A 27,150-nucleotide genomic window follows, 5' to 3' on the forward strand; every position below is an offset into this window, starting at 1 on the left:
CTACACATGCCTCGTTTTCTTCCTGAGATGCTAGGAGAAAGACCATCCCCAAAGACCAGCTGATCTATGGTCGTGAGTAGCACAACAATGGTTGTTAGAAAGCACAAGATTAGTGCCTTATAACTCTGGGGAAATTACTATATTCACACAAATCCCAACTTTGCTCTCTCTCGCTTTGACTCAACCCATTCCACATGCACATTTTTATTCCAACCACACACGATGTCCTCCTCCCTTTTTGTATGCCTAGTTTCTGTCTATTACCATTATTTGTGTTTGCTTTCTGTAGTTAGATCCCCCCTGTATTGATTACCTGTAGTTTTCCCTTTAGATATAATTAAATTTTGTATAAAATTCATCTTCTTGTTGTGTTTTGTGTGTGTTTTGAGTTAATAATAAACCTCTGTAATCGAGAACTTGCATTTCATAAGTGTAGCAGCCTTCTCGATTATGAGGCTGATTGAGGTTTTTCGTCCCTTTTTCCTAAATTTTACACAACTAAAAAAAAGAGACGTGGTGACCCTTTATGAGTCTAATGTTAAATGTATATCAAACTAAACTGGAAGTAAAGCAGGCGTTAACGTCCGGCTTATTGTTTGTCCAAAATTAATTATGTTTTTATCCAAAACCAACATACGCTACAGTTAGGACTTTTATTTTTGTCTTGATGACACATAACATCAAAATGCTCTAAATTTCTTTATCTGAAAGGGGTGGACCACGAAGTCAGACAACTCCTAGTTGGTGGACTTTTCACCCTAATGACTGACTCACTCCACACCCATAGCCGCACCCTGCACGTCCCTGCTTCTAGATGTGAAAACAGACAGTCACCACCAGACAGCACAAGTGAGTATCAACAAGGCACCACATTAACTACAATGAAAAACTCAGTTACTGTGCTTGAACAAATAAACCAACATTATAGTAAACAATAACTACATAAACAGGATGGATGAACACAAATAATGCCTTATACTACTACGACTACTAGGGAATAATTAACATCTAACATCAATCAACAATAAATGTCATTCTTAGCAACTATTTACACACCAGTCGGCATGCTGGGGATTCAACTTCCTCTGATGCTATTTTGTATATTTATTTATTTTTAATATTTTTTATTATATTTATATTGTACTGTATGTGCGGCACGGTGAAAGACTGGTTAGAGCATCTGTCTCACAGTTCTGATGTCCGGGGTTCAATCCCTGACCCCGCCTGTGCATGTTCTCCACGTGCCTGCGTGGGTTTTCTCCGGGCACTCCGGTTTCCTCCCACATCCCAAAAACATGCATGGTAGGTTAATTGAAGACTCTTCAGCTTTCATCGGGCAGGAGGCGGGGTACACCCTGAACTGGTTGCCAGCCAATCGCAGGGCACATACAAACAAACAACCAATCGCACTCACATTCAGCAATTTAGAGTCTTCAATTAACCTACCATGCATGTATTTGGGATGTGGGAGGAAACCGGAGTGCCCGGAGAAAACCCACGCAGGCACGGGGAGAACATGCAAACTCCACACAGGCGGGGTCAGGGATTGAACCCCGGACATCAGAACTGTGAGACAGACGCTCTAACCAGTCGTCCACCGTGCCGCACATACAGTACAATATAAATATAATCAAAATATTTAAAATAAATAAATAAACAGGGAGAACATGCAAACATCACACAAGCGGGGCCAGGGATTGAACCCCTGGTACTCACAACTCTGAGGAAGACGCTCTAACCAGTCGTCCACCGTGCCGCTTGAAATACACCTTATAAATAAATTTGCTTTGCTATGCTTTGCTTACAATGGTAAATGCGACACGGTGACCGACAGGTTAGCACATCTGCTTCACAGTTCTGAGGACCTGGGTTCAAATCCAGCCTCGTCTGTCGTGTTTGCATGTTCTCCCCATCCCCGCATGGGTTTTCTCCGGGTACTCCAGGTCCCACACCCAAAAAAGTGAAGACTCTAAATTACCCATATGTGTGAATGTGAGTGCAAATGGTTGTTTGTTTATATGTGTCCTGTGATTAGTTGGTGACCAGTTCAGGGTATCTTTACCTGAAGATAGCTGGAATAGAATCCAGCCTGCCCGAGACCCTAGTGAGGATTAGCGGAACGGAAAATGGATGTATGGATTGGTGGTTGTAAATACTGTCTCGGTAAGTACTATCAAGAGTTAAGAATCACACCCACACACATCTGGACCACAGCAAAAATAAAGTCAAAGCCGAGGTATCTTTCTAATACAATGGATCCTCAAATGTTTCCTCAAACAACAAAATTTAGCTTGTCACTTCAGCTATTAAAAAAGTGCCTCTCAGTCATAACAACTCTTCACAGAGTGAAACTATACCTGCTAAGGTAGTTGCAGGAAAGTTTTGGAAAACCTGGGAAAATAATTATTTATTCACTTTATTGCTGTTGACCAATCAACTAATTGTACAGACATGGCCCAGCTAAGTGCTGAAGTGTAATGGTAACATGCAGGTACCGGTAGTTTCTTTTACTATTCAATTTTCTATTTTAAATGAGACTCACAGATGTGTGTGTGATGGTGCAGACTCAAAATTCTGATATGTATGGTGGTTCTACTAGTGTTAGACATTTATGTAGCTTTATTCTGAGTGTGCCCATGGGTTATTTACATACATTTTTAAATGATATTTCTTGCACTGTACGCTGTTTAAATTGTACTTTTATTTTTCTCTCTTTGTTTTAAATGTTTATAAGCATTTTTTGGGTTTTGTTTTTAAATGCTTTTAATCATACAAAGCACATTGAGTTACCTTGTGTATGATATGCACTCCATCCATTTTCTACCGCTTATCCAAGGTCGGGTCGTGGGGGCAGTAGCTTTAGCAGGGACGGCCAGACTTCCATCTCCCCAGCCACTTCATCCAGCTCTTCTGGGGGGATTCCGAGGCGTTCCGAGGCGAGCCGAAGGATGTAGTCTCTCCAGCGTGTCCTGGATCGTCCCCGGGATCTCCTCCCGGTGGGACGTGCCCGGAACACCTCACCAGGGAGGCGTCCGGGAGGCATTCGCATCAGATGCCCAAGCCACCTCATCTGGCTCCTCTCGGATGTGGAGGAGCAGCGGATCTACTCTGAGATCCTCCCGGATGACCGAGCTTCTCACCCTATCTCTAAGGAAGAGTCCGCACACCTTGCGGAAGAAACTAATTTCAGCCGCTTGTATCCGGGATCTTGTTCTTTCGGTCACGACCCCCAACTCGTGACCATAGGTGAGGGTAGGAACGTAGATCGACCGGTAAATCGAGAGCTTCGCCTTTCGGCTTAGCTCCTTCTTTACCACAATGGATCGATACAAAGTCTGCATCACTGCAGACGCTGCACCAATCCGCCTGTCGATCTCCCATTCCATTCTCCCCTCACTCGTGAACAAGACCCCAAGGTACTTGAACTCCTCTACTTGGGGCAGGATCTCATCCCCGACCTGGAGAGGGCACTCACCCTTTTCCGACTAAGGACCATGGTCTCAGATTTGGAGGTGCTGATTCTCATCCTAGCCGCTTCACACTCAGCTGCGAACTGCTCCAGTGAGAGTTGGAGGTCACAGCTTGATGAAGCTAACAGAACCACATCATCTGCAAAAAGCAGAGATGCAATACTGAGACCACCAAACCGGACTCCCTCTAGAAATTCTGTCCATAAAAGTTATGAACAGAATCGGTTACAAAGGGCAGCCTTGGCAGAGTCCAACCCTCACCGGAAACGAGTCCGACTTACTACCAGATATGCGGACCAAACTCTGACTCCGGCCGTACAGGGATCGAACAGCCCATATTAGGGGGTTTGGTACCCCATACTCCCAAAGGACCCCCCCACAGGACCCCCCGACGGACACGGTCGAACCCCTTCTCCAAGTCCACAAAACACATGTAGACTGGTTGGGCGAACTCCCATGCACCCTCGAGGACCCTGCCAAGGGTGTAGAGCTGCCAAGGACCTTGCCAAGGATGTTGCAGAGGTGTGTTAACCAGGACAGCCCTACAACATCCAGAGCCTTGAGGAACTCCGGGCGAATCTCATCCACCCCTGGGGCCTTGCCACCGAGGAGCTTTTTAACCAACTCGGTGACCTCAACCCCAGAGATAGGAGAGCCCGCCTCAGAGAACCCAGACTCTGCTCCCTCATGGGAAGGCGTGTCGGTGGGATTGAGGAGGTCTTCGAAGTATTCTCCCCCCCAAGTATTCTCCGCAGCGCCCCATCCCCACTATACCCAGTGTTGATGGTGCACTGCTTCCCCCTCCTGAGATGCCGGATGATGGACCAGAATTTCCTCGAAGCCATCCGGAAGTCTTTCTGCATGGCCTCACCGAACTCCTCCCATGCCCGAGTTTTTGCTTCAGCGACCACCATAGCTGCATTCCGCTTGGCCAGCCGGTACCCATCAGCTGCCTCAGGAGTCCCACAGGCCAAGAAGGCCCGATAGGACTCCTTCTTCAGCTTGACGGCATCCGTCACCGTTGGTGTCCACCAACGGGTTCAGGGATTGCCGCCACGACAGGCACCAACCATAGGTGGTGAGCCCATGGGAAGGGGGAAACACGTTACCCTTTTGGGCTGTGCCCAGCCGGGCCCCAGTGAAATGAAATGCACTATCCATCCATCCATACATTTTCTTTGATTGAACCCCGGACATCAGAACTGTGAGACAGACGCTCTAACTAGTCGTCCACCGTGCCGCACATACATCCATCCATCCATCCATTTTCTGAGCCGCTTCTCCTCACTAGGGTCGCTTGCGTGCTGGAGCCTATCCCAGCTGTCATCGGGCAAGAGGCGGGGTACACCCTGAACTGGTTGTCAGCCAATCGCAGGGCACATACAAACAAACAACCAGTCACACTCACAGTCACACCTACGGGCAATTTAGAGTCTCCAATTTATGCATGTTTTTGGGGTGTGGGAGGAAACCGGAGTGCCCGGAGAAAACCCACGCAGGCACGGGGAGAACATGCAAACTCCACACAGGCGGGGTTAGGGATTGAACCCCGGACATCAGAACTGTGAGACAGACGTTCTAACTAGTCGTCCACTGTGCCGCACATACAGTACAATATAAATATAATAAAAAATAAATAAATAAACAGGGAGAATTTGCAAACTCCACACAAGCAGGGCCGGGGATTGAACCTAGGTAATCACAACTGTGAGGCAGACGCTCTAACCAGTCGTCCACCGTGCCGCTTGAAATGCACTTTTTAAATAAATTTGCTTTGCTATGCTTTGCTTACAATGGTAAGTGTGGCACGGTGACCGACAGGTTAGCACATCTGCTTCACAGTTCTGAGGACCTGGATTCAAATTCAGCCTCGCCTGTGTGGAGGTTGCATGTTCTCCCCATCCCCGCATGGGTTTTCTCCGGGTACTCCAGTTCCCACATCCAAAAAAGTGGGTCAATTGAAGACTCTAAATTACCCATAGGTGTGAATGTGAGTGCAAATGGTTGTTTGTTTATTTGTGTCCTGCGATTAGTTTGTGACCAGTTCAGGGTATCTTTGCCTGAAGATAGCTGGGATAGAATCCAGCCTGCCCGAGACCCTAGTGAGGATTAGCGGAACCAAAAATGTATGTATGGATTGGTCTCTAGGTAAGTACTATCAAGAGTTAAGAATCACACCCACACACATCTGGACCACAGCAAAATAAAGTCAAAGCCAAGGTATCTTTCTCATACAATGGATCCATTTCACCAGATTTGAAAACACAGGTACTGGAGAAACATACTACCAATCCTTTAACATTACAATAACCCTGCTGAGAAGGAACCCTACTAACACGCAAGGCCAATGAAGTAAACACTTATCTGACTGAACCTTAACAATCCAATAATATAACTATTAGTTTCTCTGACAGCAAACAGCGATCGATGTACGAGTGAGCCAAGTACATTATCTCATTCGTGGTAAATTAGAATAAAAACATGGCAGAAAGACAAGATGGAGGAGTTACGAGAGCGATGTGCACAAGTTCAAAATAGATTTTTCTTCAACTTTGGCCTGTGAAATGGAAGGTTTTTATGTTTTGCTTCAAAATATATGACAAAACCTTAGAGGACTGGATTCTCTCAAGACTGTCAACAATAGGTCAATAACAAGTGGACCTGTGTGCATAATCGTTCTACCCCGTGGTACCAGTTTAACTTCGTTCTGCTGGGCTTTTTATCATTTTTTTTTTATCAAGCAAAATCCATGCAAAAGGTTTTTTTTTAATATTTTAAATGAATGTGATGAGTAAATGCTTCAAATGCTAAGTGCTTTTAAAACAAGACTAAAGGTACTGTTTATGTGGCAATATTTTCTCCACAGTATATGTCGGTGTCAAATTGGCCATGTTTGGGAGAATTTTGAAGCTGAAGTTTACATAGCCACGTACGAGATCCTTGTAGGCATTCTGATGTTACTGGAACATTTATTGCCTTCCTTTTTGACCTTGCAGTTTTTAGGGTAACTAATCTTTAATCCTTCAATCTAATAAATGGTGAATACACACCACTGCATCCTCACAGCACAAATCACGACTAAGCCCCTTTTAACAGGCCTTTCGTTAATACTATTACTCTGGCAACACGCAGTCAAGTGTCACGTGTCAATCGACGACACCAAGAGGGATAAATTAAAAAGGCGACAATGTTATGATTTGGTTGCTAATAACAACAGGGTTGGGTGAGGATCCAACAAGCATCTTCAGTAAACATTCACATATGGTCATGTACAATGATGAAGTGCCACTGAATGTTTAGTTTCATGACAATACAATGCCCAAATTAAACTACAAAAGTCAAAGTGTACTATTAGTGATAAGAACATGTGACACAGTTGGAGGCGGGACCTGACACTGAAGCCTAATTGTCAGTGTGATCTAGGCACATGTGTCTACATTTTCACATTCAAGCAGCTCTGTATATATAAAATATGAATTTTCAAAAAATGTTGTTACTGTAAAAAACTCACCGTTTATTTCCCTTGGAAAAAATGACATCATTGCGTGTAAAAGTTCTCATTTTAAAGCTATATATATGCTCATTGTTCCACACTAAGTTCATTAAATGTGCTGAGGGGCCTCGTGGCTGCTTCCCAAACAAACATTCCTCCATAGAGTTATCGCAGATGGAAAATTTGCCCTGAGCCAAATTCTAGCCTACCACCTCTTCGACTTCACTCTGCAGACCAGTCATTTTGACATCCTGTTGTCCAATGGACAGACAGCCCCAGTAATTCCTCTTGACACATAACATCATATGTAGCACCTTAAAGGCTTAAAGTACTGCGATATTCCTGTTTTGTTTCCACTAACGCAGTGCAGAAGAAGACACAACACAGCCCAGGTGGAGTTAAGGTTATGACATTCAAAGACAGACTAAAGATAAATATAATTTGTATACACAGTTGGACCAGAGGATTTGACTTTGTGTCAACTGTTGCGGGGCTTAGATTTAAAAAAAAAAAAAAAAATTAATTAAAAAAAAGGTATTTATAGCTGGTGACATTTAAGAGATAAACGCCATGTGGCAAAATAGGTGGAATGTAGAGCCGGGAGTTATCCCAAAAGTGGCAAGAGCATTACCTCACCCATGGCAGGAATCACTTTAAAATAGACTGTATGACTTTTGCCCTCAGAGGAAATACACATGTATGCTGCATGGACAACTGCAAATTTATCTCACCGCAATTTCCAACTTGCTCTGAGGCAGAGCGTAGACTACGCATCCGTCGCAGCTGCAGTGTCCTTGTTTTTATGCTGATCGGCTGATCGGCTTTAATGTCATAATTCGCCGATCCGACATTTACTCCACGTCGTTGTTGTGTACAGTATATTCGAAACCAAAAGCTAGTTTATTTTTAGCCCTGTCGTGTGTCTGTTGACGTAGTAATGTAAATATATGACCACCAATAAAGTTGTTTTTTTTTAAAAACATTCGGTGGTGTGAGACAGACAACATGTAATGCCAGATCAGACTACAAGACAAATGTCAGACAACTGCAATATAAGCTTGTTTTCCGATACCACTGCATCCCGTTTTTTACGATCACTGGGCTTCATCTTGTCAACTCAAACGTGACCGGATACACTCGTTACCATGGCGTCAACAACAATAACGAATCATGCCGTGTGTTTATCAGAACAAAATGGGGGAAAACGTGTTGGTGGTCACCGGGTGCTCGGGAGAGGACGCTCGTTTAAGGCTTCCCTGAGGTATGTTCACGTACTTTTAATACGATACTGCTCGCAAGCAGGCAACAAAACGTTATGTAGCCTAGCAAGCTAGTGCTAACACTAACGGTTGTAAGCGAACATGCAGGGATTCTGTCGAATCATTCTCTAAAGTTTTGGTGTGTGTGAAGTAATTTAATTACAATAATTGAATTACAGTAAGTTAGCACCCATTATTTCTGTCATGTTGTAATGTTGGTTTGACCTGACTGATTGGAATACATGATCTGTCTAGAGCGGTGATTTCCAATCTTTATGGAGCTAAGGCACATATTTTACATTTGTAAACTCTCACGGCACACCCACAAACAAAAATGTCACAAAAAGTGGATACATTAATTACTGTATGTACTTCCTGCGATCTAATAAAAGACCATTCATTTGTTCTGTCTGTCATTACGCCTCACTGGCATAAATAGATGAACAAAGATACATTATTTCTTGTAAATATATTTTTTGGGAGCAATTCAGTACACAAGTATATACAGTAAATGAACAAGTCATTTAAATAGACACATTGCTCCATCTTGTGATCGGATCGGTGATCGTTTTTTTTTTTTTAAACTCGCTGATTGCCCCCAAAAATCCTGTTTGCGTAAAGCCTAGTTTCAACAGGGGGGATAAATTTCAAGTGTCCGAGGAATTTATCACCTCCCGTCCATCAGACGCTTTGCAGCCGCTTGTAAGAAAAAGAACTCAAGGTAAATATTTGAATTTGCGGATGTTCATAGTGTCCTTTGAAATGCCCAATTAGAGGGAAATTAGCATACTCCTGAAAAAAGGGACGAATGGCTAGTAGATCATCTTGGTGCAATTACGGTGGCGCAAGAACCCTTTTGTGAAGTCAGGATGTATTGTGTCTTACCTTGCAGAGGAGAAGGGCATGATGGTGGACACTCGAGCAAGCAGTCACTCTGGTTGTCTTCTCAATGGTGTCAAACGGCGCGGCTCAGATGCACTTTGCATCCCAGCTGACTGCGTCCACTGTCGTATTTCACAGCTTTCCATGGCAGCTTTCTCTCTGTGCCGGCGTCATCCAGAACGCGTTCAAAAAAAACTTTTAACAACACTTGCCACTTCAAGGTGTCAACCGCCTTGTTGCAAAAAAAAAACAACAAAAAAAAAACGATATTATTATATATTATTATATTTAAATAACTAAAGCTCGCACGCGAAAGTAGGCACTTACATTTGTGACTTTCGCTTCCTTGTAAATGCCTTTCTTCTCAACTCAAAGTGGACCGAACGACAATGTACTTTAAATGTTCTTATCGATGTTTCTTTTCTTCATTCATTAGTCCAAGCTAGTCCAACGCGCCCCGCAAAAAAAAAAAAAAAAAAAGCCTGCAAAGAGCACACACACACTCCGACAGCAACAAGTTCCGTTCGTGTATACGTGTGTGCGTCTCTGTCTCTCTCTCGCTCTCTCTCTCTCGCTCGCTCTCTCTCTCCACCTGAGCAACATTCCTGACTCTCCCCTCCAATCACAGCTCAGCTCTCTTCTGACACGCTCCTTTCTCTCAGCTGCAGTCATGTACACTGTATTACAGTGTTTATGTTACGAGTATAACATGTATCAGAGGCAGCAAAGGTACTGACACGCTGTACTTAAGTAGAAGTAAAATACATTTGTACAAAAGTACAGACTGATAAGTTCAAAAGTAAAAATTCAAAATTAAATTTGACTCGTCGATTATGTACAATACCTGTTTTGATAATGCGAAACCCCCCTAAAATATTTTCCCAATTTCATTCGTTTTTTCCCTTAATTTCTTAGACACATTTCTTGAAATCATTCATATTTTACTGAAATGAGGATGTTCATAGTGTCCTTTGAAATGCACAATAAGAGGCAAATTAGCATACTCTGGAAAAATGACTAGTACTTTTTTTTATATTTGTGCTAAGTGCTAAAAATAATTATTGGGTTGTTTTGCCAAGTGCATTGCAATTGTGAACAAATATTATTTCTGCAGATTTTTGATCTGATCATTGTGGGTTTTTTTGTGTGTAGTGACTGTTCAGTGGGGTTTTTAATTTTGATTGACTTGGGGTCTGATTGGAAGCAATAGTTTGGTTTTGCAGGAAGAGTCAGGGGTTTTGTGAATGTAGCTTGAATTTTTAGATTTGTGTTTAAGGTATAATGAGTGGAGGTTTCAAGAAATGTGTTTCGGCAAATGAAAAAAACTTCAGAAGAAGAAAACAAATCACATCATGTTGTTCACAACCCAGCTAGCGTTAGCTCGATTTTAACGCTACTGTAGCAAAACATGCTACCCTTTGCTTTGCCAACGTTGTAAATAAAAGCAAAACATGACAACAACAAAATGCTAAATTAGCTAATGAAACAACTGGAAAAAATACACCTTACCTACCTGTACTTACAGTACGTGTTTTTCAGATCGGACAGCACATTTTGTAACGCTATAGAAGCTGTTCGCTTTTAGGGTGGCTCAACACATTCGCTCTGAATCATTCTTGTACCCAGCAACATCAAACAATTCTCTTAAATAGAGATATGGATGACGAATATCTTGCTTGTCTTTTTATGTACAAGAAGTTGCCGATACGTTTTTCATGTGTTTTTTCTTTCCTAAAAATCTCCACTGTTTAGCAAGCAATCATTAACACTATGCCATCTTTCCAAAGAATGCTATTTGCCCGAATGACGCTCTAACCAGTCGGCCACCGTGCCGCCATGTTAATAATAATAATAATAATAAATTATAATTATAATAATAATTATAATAATAATAATAATGTGGACGACTGGTTAGAGCGTTAGCCTCACAGTTCTGAGGTGCGGGGTTCGAGCCCCGGCTCCGCCTGTGTGGAGTTTGCATGTTCTCCCCGTGCCTGCGTGGGTTTTCTCCGGGCACTCCGGTTTCCTCCCACATCCCAAAAACATGCATTAATTGGAGACTCTAAATTGCCCGTAGGTGTAACTGTGAGTGCGAATGGTTGTTTGTTTGTATGTGCCCTGTGATTGGCTGGCAACCCCCCAACAGCCAATCAGGGTGTACCCCGCCACAATCAGGGTGTACCCCGCCACTGCCCGATGATAGCTGGGATAGACTCCAGCACGCCCACGACCCTAGTGAGGAGAAGTGGCTCAGAAAATGGATGGATGGATGGATAATAATAAGTTGGGCGGCACGGTTAGAGCGTCTGCCTCACAGTTCTGAGGACCGGGGTTCAATCCCCAGCCACGCCTGTGTGGAGTTTGCATGTTCTCCCTGTGCCTGCGTGGGTTTTCTCCAGGCACTCCAGTTTCCTCCCACATCCCCCAAAAAACATGCATGGTAGGTTAATTGACAACTCTAAATTGCCCGTGGTGTGAATGTGAGTGTGAATGGTTGTTTGTTTGTATGTGCCCTGCAATTGGCTGGCAACCAGTTCACGGTGTACCCCGCCTCCTGCCCGATAATAGCTGGGATAGGCTCCAGCACGCCCGTGACCCCGGTGAGGAGAAACGGCTCAGAAAATGGATGGATGGATCATAATAACAATAATAATACATTTTATTTTAAAGTGTCTTTCATGTCACCCAAGGTCATGAGTGGGTTAAAATACAAGTAAAATATCAATAAGTCAAGTTTCAATAAGATGCGAACAAGGCAACAGAAACATTAAAGCAACAAAAACAATGACAGAAACAAAACAAACTGCTCAAGTGCAAGTATCCGGTTAAAGGGAGAATGTGAGTTTAAACAGATGAGTTTTGATTTGGGTTTTTAATGTTGTGAGGGAGTCTGTCTGTATTATGTGTAGGGGGGAGACAGTTCCAGATTCTGGGTGCTGATCAGCTGAAAGGTGGGGGTGGTGAGGAGAACAGCATAGGTTGAGCTGAGGGTGCGAAAGGGAGCGTATTCCTCTAGGAGGTTGCAGAGATAGTGGGGGCTGACTTGTGGAGAGCTTTGTAGGTGAGGAGGAGGTTTTTGTAAAGGAAGCAGTATTGTGCAGGGAGCCATTGAAGTTGGATGTGAACAGGAGTGAAGAGGTCAGATGGTGTGGTGCGGATGATGATGATCCAGGTAGCTGAGTTCTGGATGATTTTGAGTGTGTTGTTGATTTCGGAAGGGAGACCGGAGAGGAGGGCGTTGCAATAATCGGTACGTGATATGAAAGATGAGTGGACAAGGATTTAATTGCTGGATTGGGAGAGTGGTGGGTAGAGGCTGGAGATGTTGCGGAGGTGGAAGAAGGCAGTCCGGGTGATGTTCTGAATATGAAGTGCAAAGGAGAGGGCACTGTCCAGGGTGACACCGAGATTCTTGATGTGGGAGGAAAAGGGTACTGGGAAACTGGGGATGATTGGTGAAGCAGGGGTGAGTTGTGACATGGAGAGGGTGGATTTTGAGCCGATGAGTAGAGCCTTAGTTTTATTGCCATTTAGTTAAAGGAAATCTTTGTTCATTCAGGTCATTATGTCTTCCAGGCAGGTGGTGAGGGAAGTGGCAGTGGTTGGTCTGGAGGAGACCTTTGTGTCATCAGCGTAAATGTGAAAATGGATCCCAAGGTGACAGAGGACTCGGCCCAGCGGTAGGAGGTAGTTGGTAAAGATAAGGGGGCCCACGACTGACTCCTGGGGGAGACCTCGTGTGACATCCAAGCACAACGACTTGTGATTCCTTAGATGGGAAAATTGTTGATGGTCAGTGAGGTACGAGGAAACCCAGGAGAGTGACTAGTCATCCCAATGCCAGCCAGGTGGTCCTGGAGTAGCAGGTAAGAAATGGTGTTGAACGCTGCGCTGAGGTCTAGGAGTATGAGGAATGGTAGTATTCCTGAGTCTGCTGCATGGAGGAGGTCTTTTTGACCAGGGCTGTTTCAGTGCCGTGATTGGGGCAGACCGAATTCGGTCAGTGCTACCAAGTACCGATTAATGTAAAATCAATCGGTACCATAATTCGGTACCTAAGCGGGCCCGTTACAGCGGGAGTGGAAGTGTTGGCCAATTTCCATGGCGCATTGAAAGCATCAATGCCGGACAATTGCATAATGGCGTCACTCATAACAACCATCGAACAGGCTTAAAAGTATGGTGGAAAGGTAGTGGGGTCCTGCTTGAAAAATTCTAGAAACGTAACATCTCCGCTTCCGAGTAACAAAGTCACACAATCCATAGTCGGCTCTCGTCAGTCGGCGTGTCGCCAGATATGGAGAGCTAGCAGAGTGGCAGTGGTCCAAATGGGAGTGCTTCCTGGGACACAACAGAAGGCTCACGAGCAGAGGTGGGTAGTAACGCATTATACTACGTTACGTTTACTCAAGTAACATTTTGGATAATTTGTGACTTGTTAGAGTAGTTTTAATGAAGCATACATTTTACTTCTTTATTTAAGTATTTATGTTAAGAAGAAGAAACCGTACTTTTACTCCGTTACAAAAATCTACATGCCCCTCGGTACTTACATTGATCAATAATTGTGTGCGCGATCTACACAAGAGTCAGACTTTCATTTTCAACTTCTGCATCGGGCGCAGTTGCTCCAATCCACCGAACAAACAAACCTTCAGGAATATTCTAAATGTATGCCTCGATGTCTGAATCAATAGTGTGTCCGTCTTACAGGTCCAACTGTGAGACTTTGAGAACTGTTCCTCTTGATTTGAAGCAAAACATTACAAAATGATGTTATATTGAACAATTAGTTGATTTGGCAAGACTAAAGTTTAGACAATCATTCTATATGCTTGATCTACAGTGTGAGTGAGAGTACAAAGTTGGGAGTATTTTACATTAATATATGATTTTTAAACCCATTTTATGTCTTATGTCTTCCGGCGTATTCTTTGTCCAAAAGTAATTACGTTTTTAATCCAAAACCAATATACGCTAAACACACACATGTTATCAATAACTCTGGTCAGCAAACAGCTTCTTCATTCAGTCATTTTGGTGGATAAAGCAAATAATGTTTCCGTAAGGCCCTATACATGTGTTCTTTTTTTTCCACTTAAAAATTTAAATAGTGGCAGGTGTCTGTGGACTCCCAATGAACATGAGTTTGAATGTTACTTCTGAACACAGCTACATGCCAGTTATAAGAGGGAGTGAATCCTTGTGCAACGAGATTTATTATTTCTTTTAGTTAAACTTTATTTAACCAGGTAAAAGGTCAGTTAAAACAGGACATGCAATGGTGACCTGGCCAAGAAGGCAGCAACTTCAATAACGTAGTCCAAGTCAATCACATTCAAATTTATATCAGTTGTTTATTTTTACCTCCCCTCTCAAACAAATACAAAAATAAATCATTTGAGTTGTACAAATTTAATGTTATTATTATTATTATGCTCAAGTTACTCGCTGGCAGCGCAGACGGTAGCCACACAAGAATAGCACACAGGTGAGCTCCACCGGTGTAGCTAGATTTTGGATAACAAGTGGTGACGCAGTAAGCACCAGAAAGCTCAAGGCTATTAAACTACTCGAACGGAGTCGCAGCTGACTAATACATGGGTTTTAAATCCAGCATTAATATGGGAGGAGAAGGTGCAGCTGCTTGACAGCGGTCTTTACAAACTTAGGTTTTACTGTATCAGATATGCGCATAGGGAAAAGCTTGGCTTTTTAACCTGCATTAGTTATCATAATACATATCCATCCATCCATTTTCTTTACCGCTTATCCTCACTATGGTCGTGGGCTGCTGGAGCCCATCCCAGCTATCTTCGGGCGGGAAGCGGGGTACACCCTAAAACGGTCGCCAGCCAATCGCAGGGCACATAGAAACAAACAACCATTCGTACTCACATTCACACCTACTGTCATGGTCTGTTTTGGTTTGGGTTGTTTAGTTTTGTTCCATGTTTTCCTGTGTTCCATGTTTGTCGTGTGCTCATTAGGTTGTCGTGTCCACCTGTTCTCGTCTACTTTGTGTCGAACAATCAGCTCTCTCCAGCCACTTCCCTGATTTCTTTCAGTTCTTGTCGGTTCATTGTCGTTGTCACATGTCTTTGCCATGTCATAGTTGCCAGTTGTCTTTATCATTGTGGTATGTCATTGTCAGGTGTCATTTTCCCTATCTATTCCACGTCTTACTCACAGGTCATAGTTTGTTTCCAGTTTTAGATATTCAAGTGTTTCTTTGTTACTTTGGTTTGGTTGTTATCTGTTGTGGGACTTCGTTCAGTTTTGCTTTATCCAATATCCTTGTTTTCCTTTTTTGAAGATTAAATAATATTTTGAGACTCCCGCACTCCTGCCTTGCCTCCCTGCTTCCCTGCAATTGGGTCCACCATGTTCTTGCCTTGCGTTCCTCGCCTTCGCCCTAAGCACGTACGTGACACCTACGAGCAATTTAGGGTCCTCAATCAACCTACCACGCATGTTTTTGGGGATGTGGGAGGAAACCTGAGTGCCTGGACAAAACCCACCCAGGCACGGGGAGAACATGCAAACTCCACACAGGCGGGGCATTTCTCCTCTTTCTCTTGTTTCACTCATTTGTGGTTATTTATGAGTTTCAAAGTAGAGGATAAAAAAACTAGAATTTGTATTTTGTTGTACAACCCCAATTCCAATGAAGTTGGGACGTTGTGTTAAACATAAATATAGGCAGAATACAATGATTTGCAAATTATGTTCAATCTATATTTAATTGAATACACTACAAAGACAAGATCTTTATTGTTCAAACTACTAAACTTTATTGTTTTTAGCAAATAATCATTAACTTAGAATTTTATGGCTGCAACACTTTCCAAAAAAGCTGGGACAGGTGGCAAACAAAGTTGAGGAATGCTCATCAAACGCCTGTTTGAATTGCAGGGTAATTGGGAACAGGTGGGTGCCATGATTGGGTATAAAACAATTGAGAAAACAATCGAACAGTTTAAGGACAATGATCCTTAATGTACAATTGCAAGGAAATTATGGATTTCATCATCTACCGTCCATCATATCATCAAAAGGTTCAGAGAATCTGGAGAAATCACTGCACGTAAGCGGCAAGGCCGAAAACCAACATTGAATACCCGAAACCTTCAATCCCTCTGGCGGCACTGCATCAAAAACCGACATCAATGTGTGAAGGATATCACCACATGGGCTCAGAAACACTTCAGAAAACCAATGTCAGTCAATACAGTTTGGCACCACATCCGTAAGTGCAACTTAAAACTCTACTATGTAAAGCAACGGCACGGTGGCCGACTGGTTAGAGCGTCAGCCTCACAGTTCTGAGGACCCAGGTTCAATCCAAGAGAGACAAGAGAACCATAACCATAAGAGAACCCCCCCCCCCCCAATTTACTGTATATCCAATGCCAAGCTTCTTAGTTGGAAGGACCAATGGGAAGACTTGGTGATGGCGAGCTAACCTGAGTGCTTCCTTGGTGAACTTAGAGAACCGGCTCCACCTCAGTATGTCACAAGCCCTTTGAACTCCAGCAATATGGGGACATCTTATCAGAACCATGCAACATTTTTATGCCATAACCTTGAACTCTCATCGAGAGCCTTGCAGACATAACAGGAGAGAGTTGGAGGAGTGTTACCAGTACTTAAACCTGCAGGAATGCCAGTTCTGTCTCATTGTCTCACATAAGGAGAGAGAAAAAATGGGACTCTCTCTAGAACTTCATATGTAATTAGTTGTATTATTCTCAATTAATGTTCACGACAACTCATCCAGTGCTATTTTTTTTTTTTTTTTTAACTCCAAATTCCGTTGTATGTTTACACATTGTAAACGGACATTGACCTTCTTTGGCTGTAGTTCATTAGGTTTTTACAACTTTGTTTGGTTGTTTTGACTCCTCACAGTCATTGAAATGGTTCTGGTTCATTCTGTCTGGTCAGACAGACTAACATTGTGGAAGGCTGAATTCTTTGGAAGTGTGCATTAAATCTGAAAAACAAAGTAATCCAACTTCCAAACACTGAACTGTGGACAACATACAGTATCATAAATCTATAGCGACATTAGAAAGCTCAGCAGGTCTGAATTTTACTGTTTTTACCCCATAGCTATAGACAAGGTTTTTACTCAATTTTAAGAATATAGGAGGGTTGTTTACTGAAACATTTTTTTCAAAATCCTAACTAAAGGTAGGTTAAAAAAACCAAAACATTTTTAAATGTTTCTCAAAATAATATTGTCGATACTTCAGGATGTGGATAAGCTTCTTTTCAATATTGTGATGGGATAAAAAAAATTCTGAGAAATTAGTCATTACTGTATGTCCGTTCATTTTTAAACCAGCAATTTACTGTATGCACAATATCATCAACAGAAATAAAAATACTGTACTGCCATACATTACCATGATTTCTTCTGTGTGTAAGGCAGACGTGCTAACCGCTAGACCACAGTGCTGCCCTGAAATACGCTTGAATAATAATAATAACACTTATCCTGTTCAGGGACACTGGTCGCAGGGCACATACAGACACGTACAACCATTCACACAGTCACCGAGTGGGAGTCCTGCAAATGTACCACTACACCATCAATGACTTCACAAGAATCAATACAAGATAAAAGTAGTTAAAACCAAACCAATTCCAAGGATACCCGTTGAAAGAGATATGTTTTGACTAGTTTAAATTGATCAAATAAATATTAAATTGATTAAATGTGTTGCAAATTTTGAAGCCCTTCCAGTAAGCCATCTCAGTCATGTTATCTTGAATTCTTATAAAAATGATTTTGACAGTTACACAGTGGCGTGTTTCAGCTGTGTTCCTGTCCATGCTTGTCGAAAGATATTCCACATACTTTCCTGATAATTGTTCAACACACACTTTACATTTACTCTGTGTTTGAGAGACAGTAACAGTCGGACGCATGTTTACAGTGATCATCGCATTCGTACACGTGGGTGGTATCTTTTTCATTATGTGAATTTGGCAGTGTGCTGCTCTGTAATTGGAGGCAACAGAACCCAAGAAGGGTCTTCAGTGTTCCAACAAGACGATGGACTTACTCAACCCCCACACTCCTGTCAGCTTTTAACTGAGCTGGCATTCTGCCAGTATGACTGCATAGTCTTGACAGTTGGACCAGGTTTCACACACTGATAAAATACTGCCGGTGTGAAGAGTAATATCCATTACCCACAGGCGTGCTTCTACTTACTGGATGTGTGATGATGTTTTTGTCTGGAATTACAAAATCAAATCCAATTAGTTTTTAAAGAATCTGTGTTATCTATTGCTATTGGTTGTTGTTGTTGATGTCTTTTCAGACATTCTAGTGTTCTTGTGCAGTGTGTTCGAATAACACTGTCTAAACAGCAAGTAAAACCGCAGTCAATGAAGACAAAGTTGATGTAAGTTCGATCATTTACTTTCACATTTCTCAAAGACACCCATCCATCCATTTTTTTCACCGCTCATCCTCACTAGAGTTGCGGGCATGATGGTGAGAATTGAAAAATAACAGAACACAAAATAGTAAGTCTCTTCACATAATTTGCATGCATAAATGTACATTATTCTATGCACAGCAAAGGTAATAAATAATCAGTCTGCTTTTTAGCATTTAATCAATACCGCAAATATCCAACAGAGGGTGATATTCGACAGTACCTCAAATATATATAGTACATATATATGTCCATCCATCCATCCATTTTCTGAGCCACTTCTCCTCACAAGGGTCGCGGGCGTGCTGGAGCCTATCCCAGCGATCATCGGGCAGGAGGTGGGTTACACCCTGAACTGGTTGCCAGCCAATTGCAGGATATGCATATATATATATATATATATATATATACACACACCCTGAACTGTTTGCCAGCCAATTGCAGGATATGCATATATATATATATATACACACACACACACACACACACACACACACACACACACACACACACACACACACACACACACACACACACACACACGTATACATACATATACTCTGAACTGGTCGCCAGCCAATCGCAGGGCACATATACACAAACAACCATTCGTATTCACACCTGCGGGCAATTTAGAATCTTCAATTAACCTACCATGCATGTTTTTGGGATGCGGGAGGAACCCAGTATCGTAAATGTCAAACTGAGCAGTATATGAACAGATGAAGAATCAATAAGTCAATTAAATAAAAAACAAACAACAAAGAAAAGCTCAAAATTACGTTGGGAGAAATATGTGAATATCCATTCTAAATATTTCTGGAGGTGAGCATTTTTATTTTGAAAAGTAACATTGTACACCGTTGTTGTCGATAAAGTTTTCAAAAGCGCCCTCCCACCACCAGCGTCTCCGCTACACCTGAGCTGACAAGATTGAGGAAGTACGCACAATATTGCAATGTTCAACTATTAAGAGTTTTCTCGAAGAGCTTTGATTCTTGACCCTTACCAGAGGAAGGGGGTCAACTTTGAAGGATTAAAAACGTTAACTCGACGAGTTTTGGCCAGGTCTTTCCCCCTTGGAGAAACCCTTTAGATTCAGACATGAATCTCGGTGATATCTTGGACCGCTATCAGGACTACTTGTGATTCCATCTTCACTATAAACTTGTTGCTACACCGAGGTCGCGGTAGGAATTGGAATTTTTCTCTATTTGGATTTATGGAACTTTGAAAGTGCAACTCAACACACATTGCTTGGGGACTCTTGAGATTTTTGTCAAACAAATGACAGCATTTGAAAGCATTGTTCTTTGAATGCTTTGTAATTCCTATTGTCTTTGAATTGAAATTTGATATTGTTGTAAACTTTAAAGGGACATTTTGTATGGTCGACTCGAAGTGTCACGACAGATTTCGCAGTGTGATTTTGGTTAATTTCATAAACCTACAATTGTGCTTGAACGAGACAATTAAGCAAATAAGAGGTTTATCATTATATATATGTACATTTATTTATATATATATATATATATATATATATATAATTAGACTAAATTACCGGTCAATAAAATAAAATAGAAATAAAATAGGAAAAAGTGATTGAACTTAAAAGCCTTTGTCTCACGCCTTAAGTCAACAACAAGGTGTAATATAACAGGAAAGGTTTTTTAAGGTGCATATGCCAAATAATGTGCCCAAAATTATGTTAACTGTTGTTTTATCTTGTTTGTTGTTATAAGTAAACTGCCGGCTTCAGGTTCAATCTGCTTCGACTCTGGTACTTTCTTTGCTCGTCTTACCATTTATAGAATCTAGAACTAGTCCAGTAGCTTATCTCCCTCTGCCTAACAGCACAGGTGCTACACTAGCGTATGTTTTACCACGCCTGCACCCAATAATACGGTGCGCCCTGTGGTCGTGAAAATACGGTAATCTGCTGGTCTCTGAGCAGACCCAGATCTCCAACTTGAAGGTTTCTGCGTGAAACAGTCCACTTCTGTCTGTGTTGCAGGGAAGGTAAGTACTCATGACTCTAACAACTCCAAAACCGGTCCGCAAAGGGCTGCACTTGTCTCTGTTTTAAATAAAGGTCCTTATACGTGGAATCTCCGGGTGGCGGGGGAACCCCTGAATTTTGTCTTAGCAGCATTGACGGTGACAGAATGAAGGGTTGTTGTGGATCAGCAGATACAGGAAGGAGTGATTGTGCATTTATTATAGCAGTCAACAATGTGCAAAGAACCTCATGGGTTATGCGAGTTTTTTGCTGTATCAACACTGAGTCCAGGATTTTTCTGGGAATTCGAATCATGCATTCCCAAGAGCCTCCCATGTGGGAATTGTAGGATTGTCACTATCGAATCTTTTAGAATCAATCATCCTATAGATATTTGGTTGACTAACCGAGTAATCCCCCCCCCCCACACACACACACACACCCTCCTCCACTAATAATGGGGGAATTGGATGTATCACACACCCTCACCCCACCCCACCCCACCCCCTGGCGGGATGCAAAAACTAGAGGGAATTAAAAAAAAAAAAAAAAAAATCAAAAAGTATGTTCCAACTAATTTTAGGGTAACAGTACTTCGCTTTTTACGGTGATAGTTACGAATAACTTTAGTCTGCTTTTTTTTTGTTTTTCTCCCCCCAGCCCTGGAAGCATGAGGTGTATTGAATATCCAGGTTCATAGCTATGATATGAAGATATGTTGCACTGTTTTGTCCATACCAAGCTCCTTGCATGCTCCAGTAAAAGTAGTACCACAGTTTGAGTGGAGCTGTTTTGCAGTACCCTGATTGCGAAAAGACATCTGAGGGCATTTATGCAGCTATTAGTGTCCATAGAGTCAATCACTTCGATGTGGACTGCTCTTGAACTGAGAGACATGAACATTACTGCCCACCGCTTACTTTCTGCCTGCCGTCCTCTAGTACGTCTGGTTACGACAGGCCAAGGCCCAAAATCCTAAAAGCCAATGTACGTAAAAGGAGGACTCGTTTTGAGACGTTCGGGTGGTAGGTTAGCCGTGCACTGCTCTTGAAACTTCCCTTGAAGCTTGCGACAGATTTACGCATTTGTGTAGGACTGAGTTGATCAGCGACCTGCCTTCTATGATCCAAAATCGTAAAAGGATGACCCTGGTGTTTCACTTGCTCATGGTTATGTTGAGTGAGCAGCAGAGAAACATGGCTGTCCTTTGGAAGGCTTACAGTGTTTGTGTACAGATGTGAGTTCAGAATGTCTTAGTCTGCCACCCACACAGATTACTTGGGGCAAAGGGCTGTCTCTTGGCACTGGCTTGTTAGCTCGCAAGGCTGACATCTCGCTTGCAAATGCTGCCTTTTGTGCTGCTTTTAGGGTAACGGGTGCTTTTAGGGTCCTTTGCTTGGACCATCTCATCTGCAGTGCACAGTAAGTGACACCTATACCATTCTGTGCATTTACTTCTGTGCTTGGACACTTTGTGGGATTTTGCCATGTGAATGAGGAAACCTACTCTCCTCACTAAGGATATGAAGGTGGAAAAGCATTGAAATCGATCAGGGTTAAGTACTGAACCATCCAGGTGAGTAGCAAAAGTCTGTTCGTGAAGTCTGATTTCATAATCATTATCAGGATCAGTGAGCTCACACTGGACTGTATTTTCTTGGGCGATGTCTTGTACATGAATGATGGGCCAGTGAATCAAGATGTCTGTGTAAGGTGTTTTGGCAAATGTCTCTAATGTCAGCATGTAAGCTTTTCCATCTTATTTTCATTTTGTTTACCTGCAGTGATTTTAGAACTAGTGCAGGGGTCACTATTGAGTGGCCAACACAGTGTCAATACAGTGCCGACACAGTTTATGTCGTATGTCTATACACTCCTTGAGGTATCATCATGCCATCACTAGTTCCTACCCTCACCTATGGTCACGAGCTGTGGGTCGTGACCGAAAGAACAAGATCCCAAATACAAGCGGCCGAAATGAGTTTCCTCCGCAGGGTGTCCGGTCTCTCCCTTAGAGATAGCGTGAGAAGCTCGGTCATCCGGGAGGGGCTCAGAGTAGAGCCGCTGCTCCTCCACATTGAGAGGAGCCAGATGAGGTAGCTGGGGCATCTGATCCGGATGCCTCCCTGGTGAGGTGTAGCGGGCATGTCTCACCGGGAGGAGACCCCGGGGACGACCCAGGACACGCTGGAGACACTATGTCTCGCAGCTGGCCTCGGAACACCTCGGGATCCCCCCGGAAGAGCTGAAGTGGCTCGGGAGAGGGAAGTCTGGGCGTCCCTGCTAAAGCTACTGCCCCCGCGACCCGACCTCGGATAAGCAGAAGAAAAGGGATGGATGAAGGGTGTACTCAGTGGGGCTCTGAGATCTACAGACTAGTGATGGGATGATGATACCGCAAGGAGTGTATTGACACAACTAACTGTGTCGGCACTGTTTTGACACTGTGTTGGTCACTCAATAGTGACCCCTGCAGTAGTTCTAAAATCATTGCAGGTAAACAAATGAAAATAAGATGGAAAAGCTTACATGCTGCAAACCCAACATCAGCCTGTGAAATAATATTTAATCGCTAGTCCTTTACTTAAATTATGATCTCATCATTGTATAATTTAATTTACTCAATTTACACAGAAGAGTTTAAAATTAGCTTAAAACCTTGTTTGTGGAAATGCTCAAATGAGTTATGTAAAATATAGCAAATTTGTCTATAATAAAATTGTTAAAATGTTTAACTTATGTCTGGAATTTTGTTAACTTAAGTGTTCAATCATACGAAATAAAGAAATTTATTCATTTATGCATTTTTATTGAGTGTGTTTGACTCAAAGACGTTTTCTCCTCTTAGACACCAGTTCCCCTGCCTTAGAAAAAACTATTTCACAGGGTACAGATGAAGATGGTGAGCATAAAAATTTAAGTCTGAGTTGATAAGCATCAGGAACTCCCTGAATCCCTCATTTTCAACAATGGTGAGTGGCTAACAGTCTTTGATGATCATGTTGACCACAGCCTCATCCACTGCTTGCTTGTTAGGAACTGCAAGCCAAAAGGAAATCTTTTGTTAAAAGCTTATTAAAGGACTGTAATTCTTACAAACAATATTAGTCACACAAAGCCTTTTGTGTGTAATAAACTATTTTTGAAAATATTTTTTTTAATGAGAATTTCAACATACCTCGGGTACTCACACGAGTCTCTGCCAATTCTTCGATGCCATGCCGAGCTCTATAATGCCTCAGCATTGATGAAGTGCTCTTATTGACATAAGATAGCTCTGTGGAGCAGAGCAGAAAACTCACCTACAATAAAATAAAAAGTTAATTTATCTGAAAACAATTCAAACCTCTTACCAGAAAAGAGTACAACAATATTTAATTCAAAATCTAACAGTAAACAATGCCCAAAGGAGAAAGATATTTACCTTATTTGGCATCAAAAGATCAAAATTATTCCAGACTTGGGAAAACCTCTTGGAACGATCCATGAAGTCAGTGGAACGAGGTGAGGGCCAGCAAAAATCCAAAATCCAACAGCAAAACTCCATCCAACAAATCCGCAACATGTCGACACAGTTTGTTTCCTTATAAACACAATTTTGCACGGCGCATCCAAACGACACACTTCCTGTGTCGGTCACATGATTTCTTTCTTAAAGCGATACACGCACCAATATGGGGTTTCACCCTTGTGTGCTCGGCACAGTGCTGACGCACCAGTGTTGTTCATTCCATCAGTACTACAGACTCGGGTCAAATAGTGGTGCACAGAGTCCAGAGCAAACGTTGTGAAGCACCATTTGACTGTATGCTGCACACAAATGAAATAAGTTGCCAACAGAAGTGACGTCAGCCTCAAGTGTGAACGTTTTTAAGTCCAGGCTAAAGAACTTCTCTTTTCTCATGCTTTTTATAACATTTCCACTTCTAAATTATATTTCGTGCACCAGTGTTGTTCGTCCCATCACTAAGGTCTGGCACATCACCAGAGATTATGCTGGGACAGAGAGTGGTCAACCAAACAGAGCATGACAACAAACCTGCACTGTCAATGGATGACATCCTCTTTCTAAAGGTCATGGAAACACACATCTACAGAGAGACCTGAAGCCAATAATTGAATTGCCCCACTCCTATTCAAAGAACCACTTCACTGCCTGCCCATCAACAAGGACCAAATGGTCAAGTGGTTGATGTCACTTCAACGGGCCCTCAAGAGGAAACCTGGAATGGAGGCACAGTATGTTGTACACTGAGAAGATCATCACCAGCGGTCATGCTGAGGTGGCACCACCATTGAAGGAACATGAGGAATGGTGGTATTTACCATCCTTTGGGTTATATCACCATCAAAAGCTCAATCAAATAAAAGTGCTGTTTGACTCCAGCGCCCAGCACACTGGCATCTCCCTCAATGATGTGTTACTCACAGGGCCCGACCTTAACAACTCTCTTCTTGGTTACCTTCTGCATTTCTGGAAAGGGTTGCAATTATGGCAGACATCTAGCACATGTTCCATTGCTTTTTTTGTGCAGGAAAACCATAGGAGCTTCCTCCATTTCTTGTCAGGACAACGATCTCACTAAGCCAGTTATTGGGTATTGGTTGAAAGTCCACGTGTTTGGAAATACACCAGCTCCTGCTGTGGCCACCTGTGGGCTACGAAAGGCCATCAGAGAAGGTGTAAATCAAGATGGAACTGATACAATCAAGTTTGTAGAAAGGCATGAATGAATGATGGCTTGATCTTTACCATCTGAAGCAGAAGCCATCAACCTGCTCCAACGGACACAGTCTTCACTCACTGAGTCAAACCTTCGCTTGCACAAGTTTGTGTCAAATTCCAAGGAAGTCACTGAGGTCTTCTCGTCTCTCCCCCCCCCCTCCCCCCAGTAATCAAGGGCTAAGACCTAAATGGGGACACTGCACCCACACAACAGAGTTTAGGTTTGCTCTGGGAGATTATGTCGGACACACTCACCTACTTTGCATCAATCACAAGCAAACCCAAAACTTGGAGTTCTCTCTTGCATCAACTGTGTTTTTGATCCCCTGGGAATGCTGGCATCTGTCCCAATACAGGGGAGAGCCCTTCTCAGAGAGCTTACTTCTGACTCATCTGACTGGGACACACCCCTCCAAAAAGCAAAATTTAGGAAATGGGAGCTGTGGAAGGATTATCTCCAAGAAATCTTCACATCCCCCGCGTGTACACCAACACACATCACTCTCCAAGGCATCTTACACAGAATTGTGTGTGTTCTCAGATACTTCAAACAGGGTTAGTGGTGCTGTGGCTTACCTCAAAGCAGTCCAGGAAGACTAGAAGGCCGCAGTTGGATTTATAATGGGCAAGGTCCAGTTATCACCCCAGTCGGAGCCCACAATGCCTAGGTTTGAGGTTTGCGTTGCTGTACTTGCCGTGGAGATGGCAGATCTCATCCAAAATGAGCTGGATCTCAAATTGGATTCATTCAGTTTTATACGGACAGCAAAGTGGTGCTTGGATACATTTTTAATGACAGGAAACGATTTTACACGTACGTCCTTAAGAGTTCAACGTAAACGGCAATCCTCAAAGACAGAACAGTGGAATAATGTGCAGAGGAAAGTCCAGCAGACCATGCTTCAACCAGTATACAGCTTTAAAGCAAATCAAATTTATTTATATACCACATTTCATACACAAGGTAATGTGCTTTACATGATTAAAAACAAATAAGAAAACACCTTATAAACATTTAAAACAAAGGAAAAAAAACGAAAGTACCATTAAAACAGCGCATAGAAATGCTCTAAAAAGACTGAGAAAAGAGAAGAGTTTTTTAGCCTGGACTTAAAAACGTTCACACTTGAGGCTGACGTCACTTCTGTTGGCAACTTATTTCATTTGTGTGCAGCATACAGTGAAATGGTGCTTCACAACGTTTGCTCTGGACTCTGTGCACCACTATTTGACCCGAGTCTGTAGTACTGATGGAATGAACAACACTGGTGCGTCAGCACTGTGCCGAGCACACAAGGGTGAAACCCCATATTGGTGCGTGTATCGCTTTAAGAAAGAAATCATGTGACCGATACAGGAAGTGTGTCGTTTGGATGCGCCGTGCAAAATTGTGTTTATAAGGAAACAAACTGTGTCGACATGTTGCGGATTTGTTGGATGGAGTTTTGCTGTTGGATTTTGGATTTTTGCTGGCCCTCACCTCGTTCCACTGACTTCATGGATCGTTCCAAGAGGTTTTCCCCAGTCTGGAATAATTTTGATGCCAAATAAGGTAAATATCTTTCTCCTTTGGGCATTGTTTACTGTTAGATTTTGAATTAAATATTTTTGTACTCTTTTCTGGTAAGAGGTTTGAATTGTTTTCAGATAAATTAACTTATTATTTTATTGTAGGTGAAGTTTCTGCTCTGCTCAACAAAGCTATTTTACATCAATAAGAGCACTTCATTAATGCTGAGGCATTATAGAGCTAGAGAAGAATTGGCAGATACTCGTGTGAGTACCCCAGGTATGTTGAAATTGTCACCCAAAAAATTTTTCAAAAATAGTTTATTACACACAGAGTTTATTACACTGTAATATTGT

General features: G+C 42.4%; 1 protein-coding gene and 1 long non-coding RNA gene across 3 annotated transcripts in view; both read right to left on the reverse strand.

Moving 5' to 3' along the window:
• adamtsl5 (ADAMTS like 5) overlaps positions 1-9,557 on the reverse strand; it is a 97,788-nt gene extending 88,231 nt beyond the window's left edge. The window contains exons 1-2 of one of the 2 annotated variants that reach the window (XM_061664357.1): positions 9,432-9,557; positions 9,108-9,263 (exon numbers count right to left, since the gene is read on the reverse strand). In XM_061664357.1, coding sequence (XP_061520341.1) covers positions 9,108-9,127 — 20 coding nt within the window. In that variant the 5' untranslated portion in view covers positions 9,128-9,263; positions 9,432-9,557. Of the gene's footprint in view, positions 1-9,107; positions 9,337-9,431 lie in introns of both variants that reach the window. The other variant, XM_061664347.1, reaches the window with a different exon arrangement.
• Positions 9,558-23,209: 13,652 nt separating this feature from the next.
• On the reverse strand, positions 23,210-24,121 carry LOC133414907 (uncharacterized). Its single transcript, XR_009770079.1, has 3 exons — positions 23,983-24,121; positions 23,737-23,860; positions 23,210-23,597 (listed from the first exon to the last, which is right to left on the reverse strand). It is a non-coding gene; the product is annotated as an uncharacterized LOC133414907 (long non-coding RNA).
• Positions 24,122-27,150: the final 3,029 nt, after the last annotated feature.

The sequence above is a fragment of the Phycodurus eques genome, chromosome 2, assembly GCF_024500275.1.
Source record: "Phycodurus eques isolate BA_2022a chromosome 2, UOR_Pequ_1.1, whole genome shotgun sequence".
NCBI classification, from domain to species: Eukaryota; Metazoa; Chordata; class Actinopteri; order Syngnathiformes; family Syngnathidae; genus Phycodurus; species Phycodurus eques.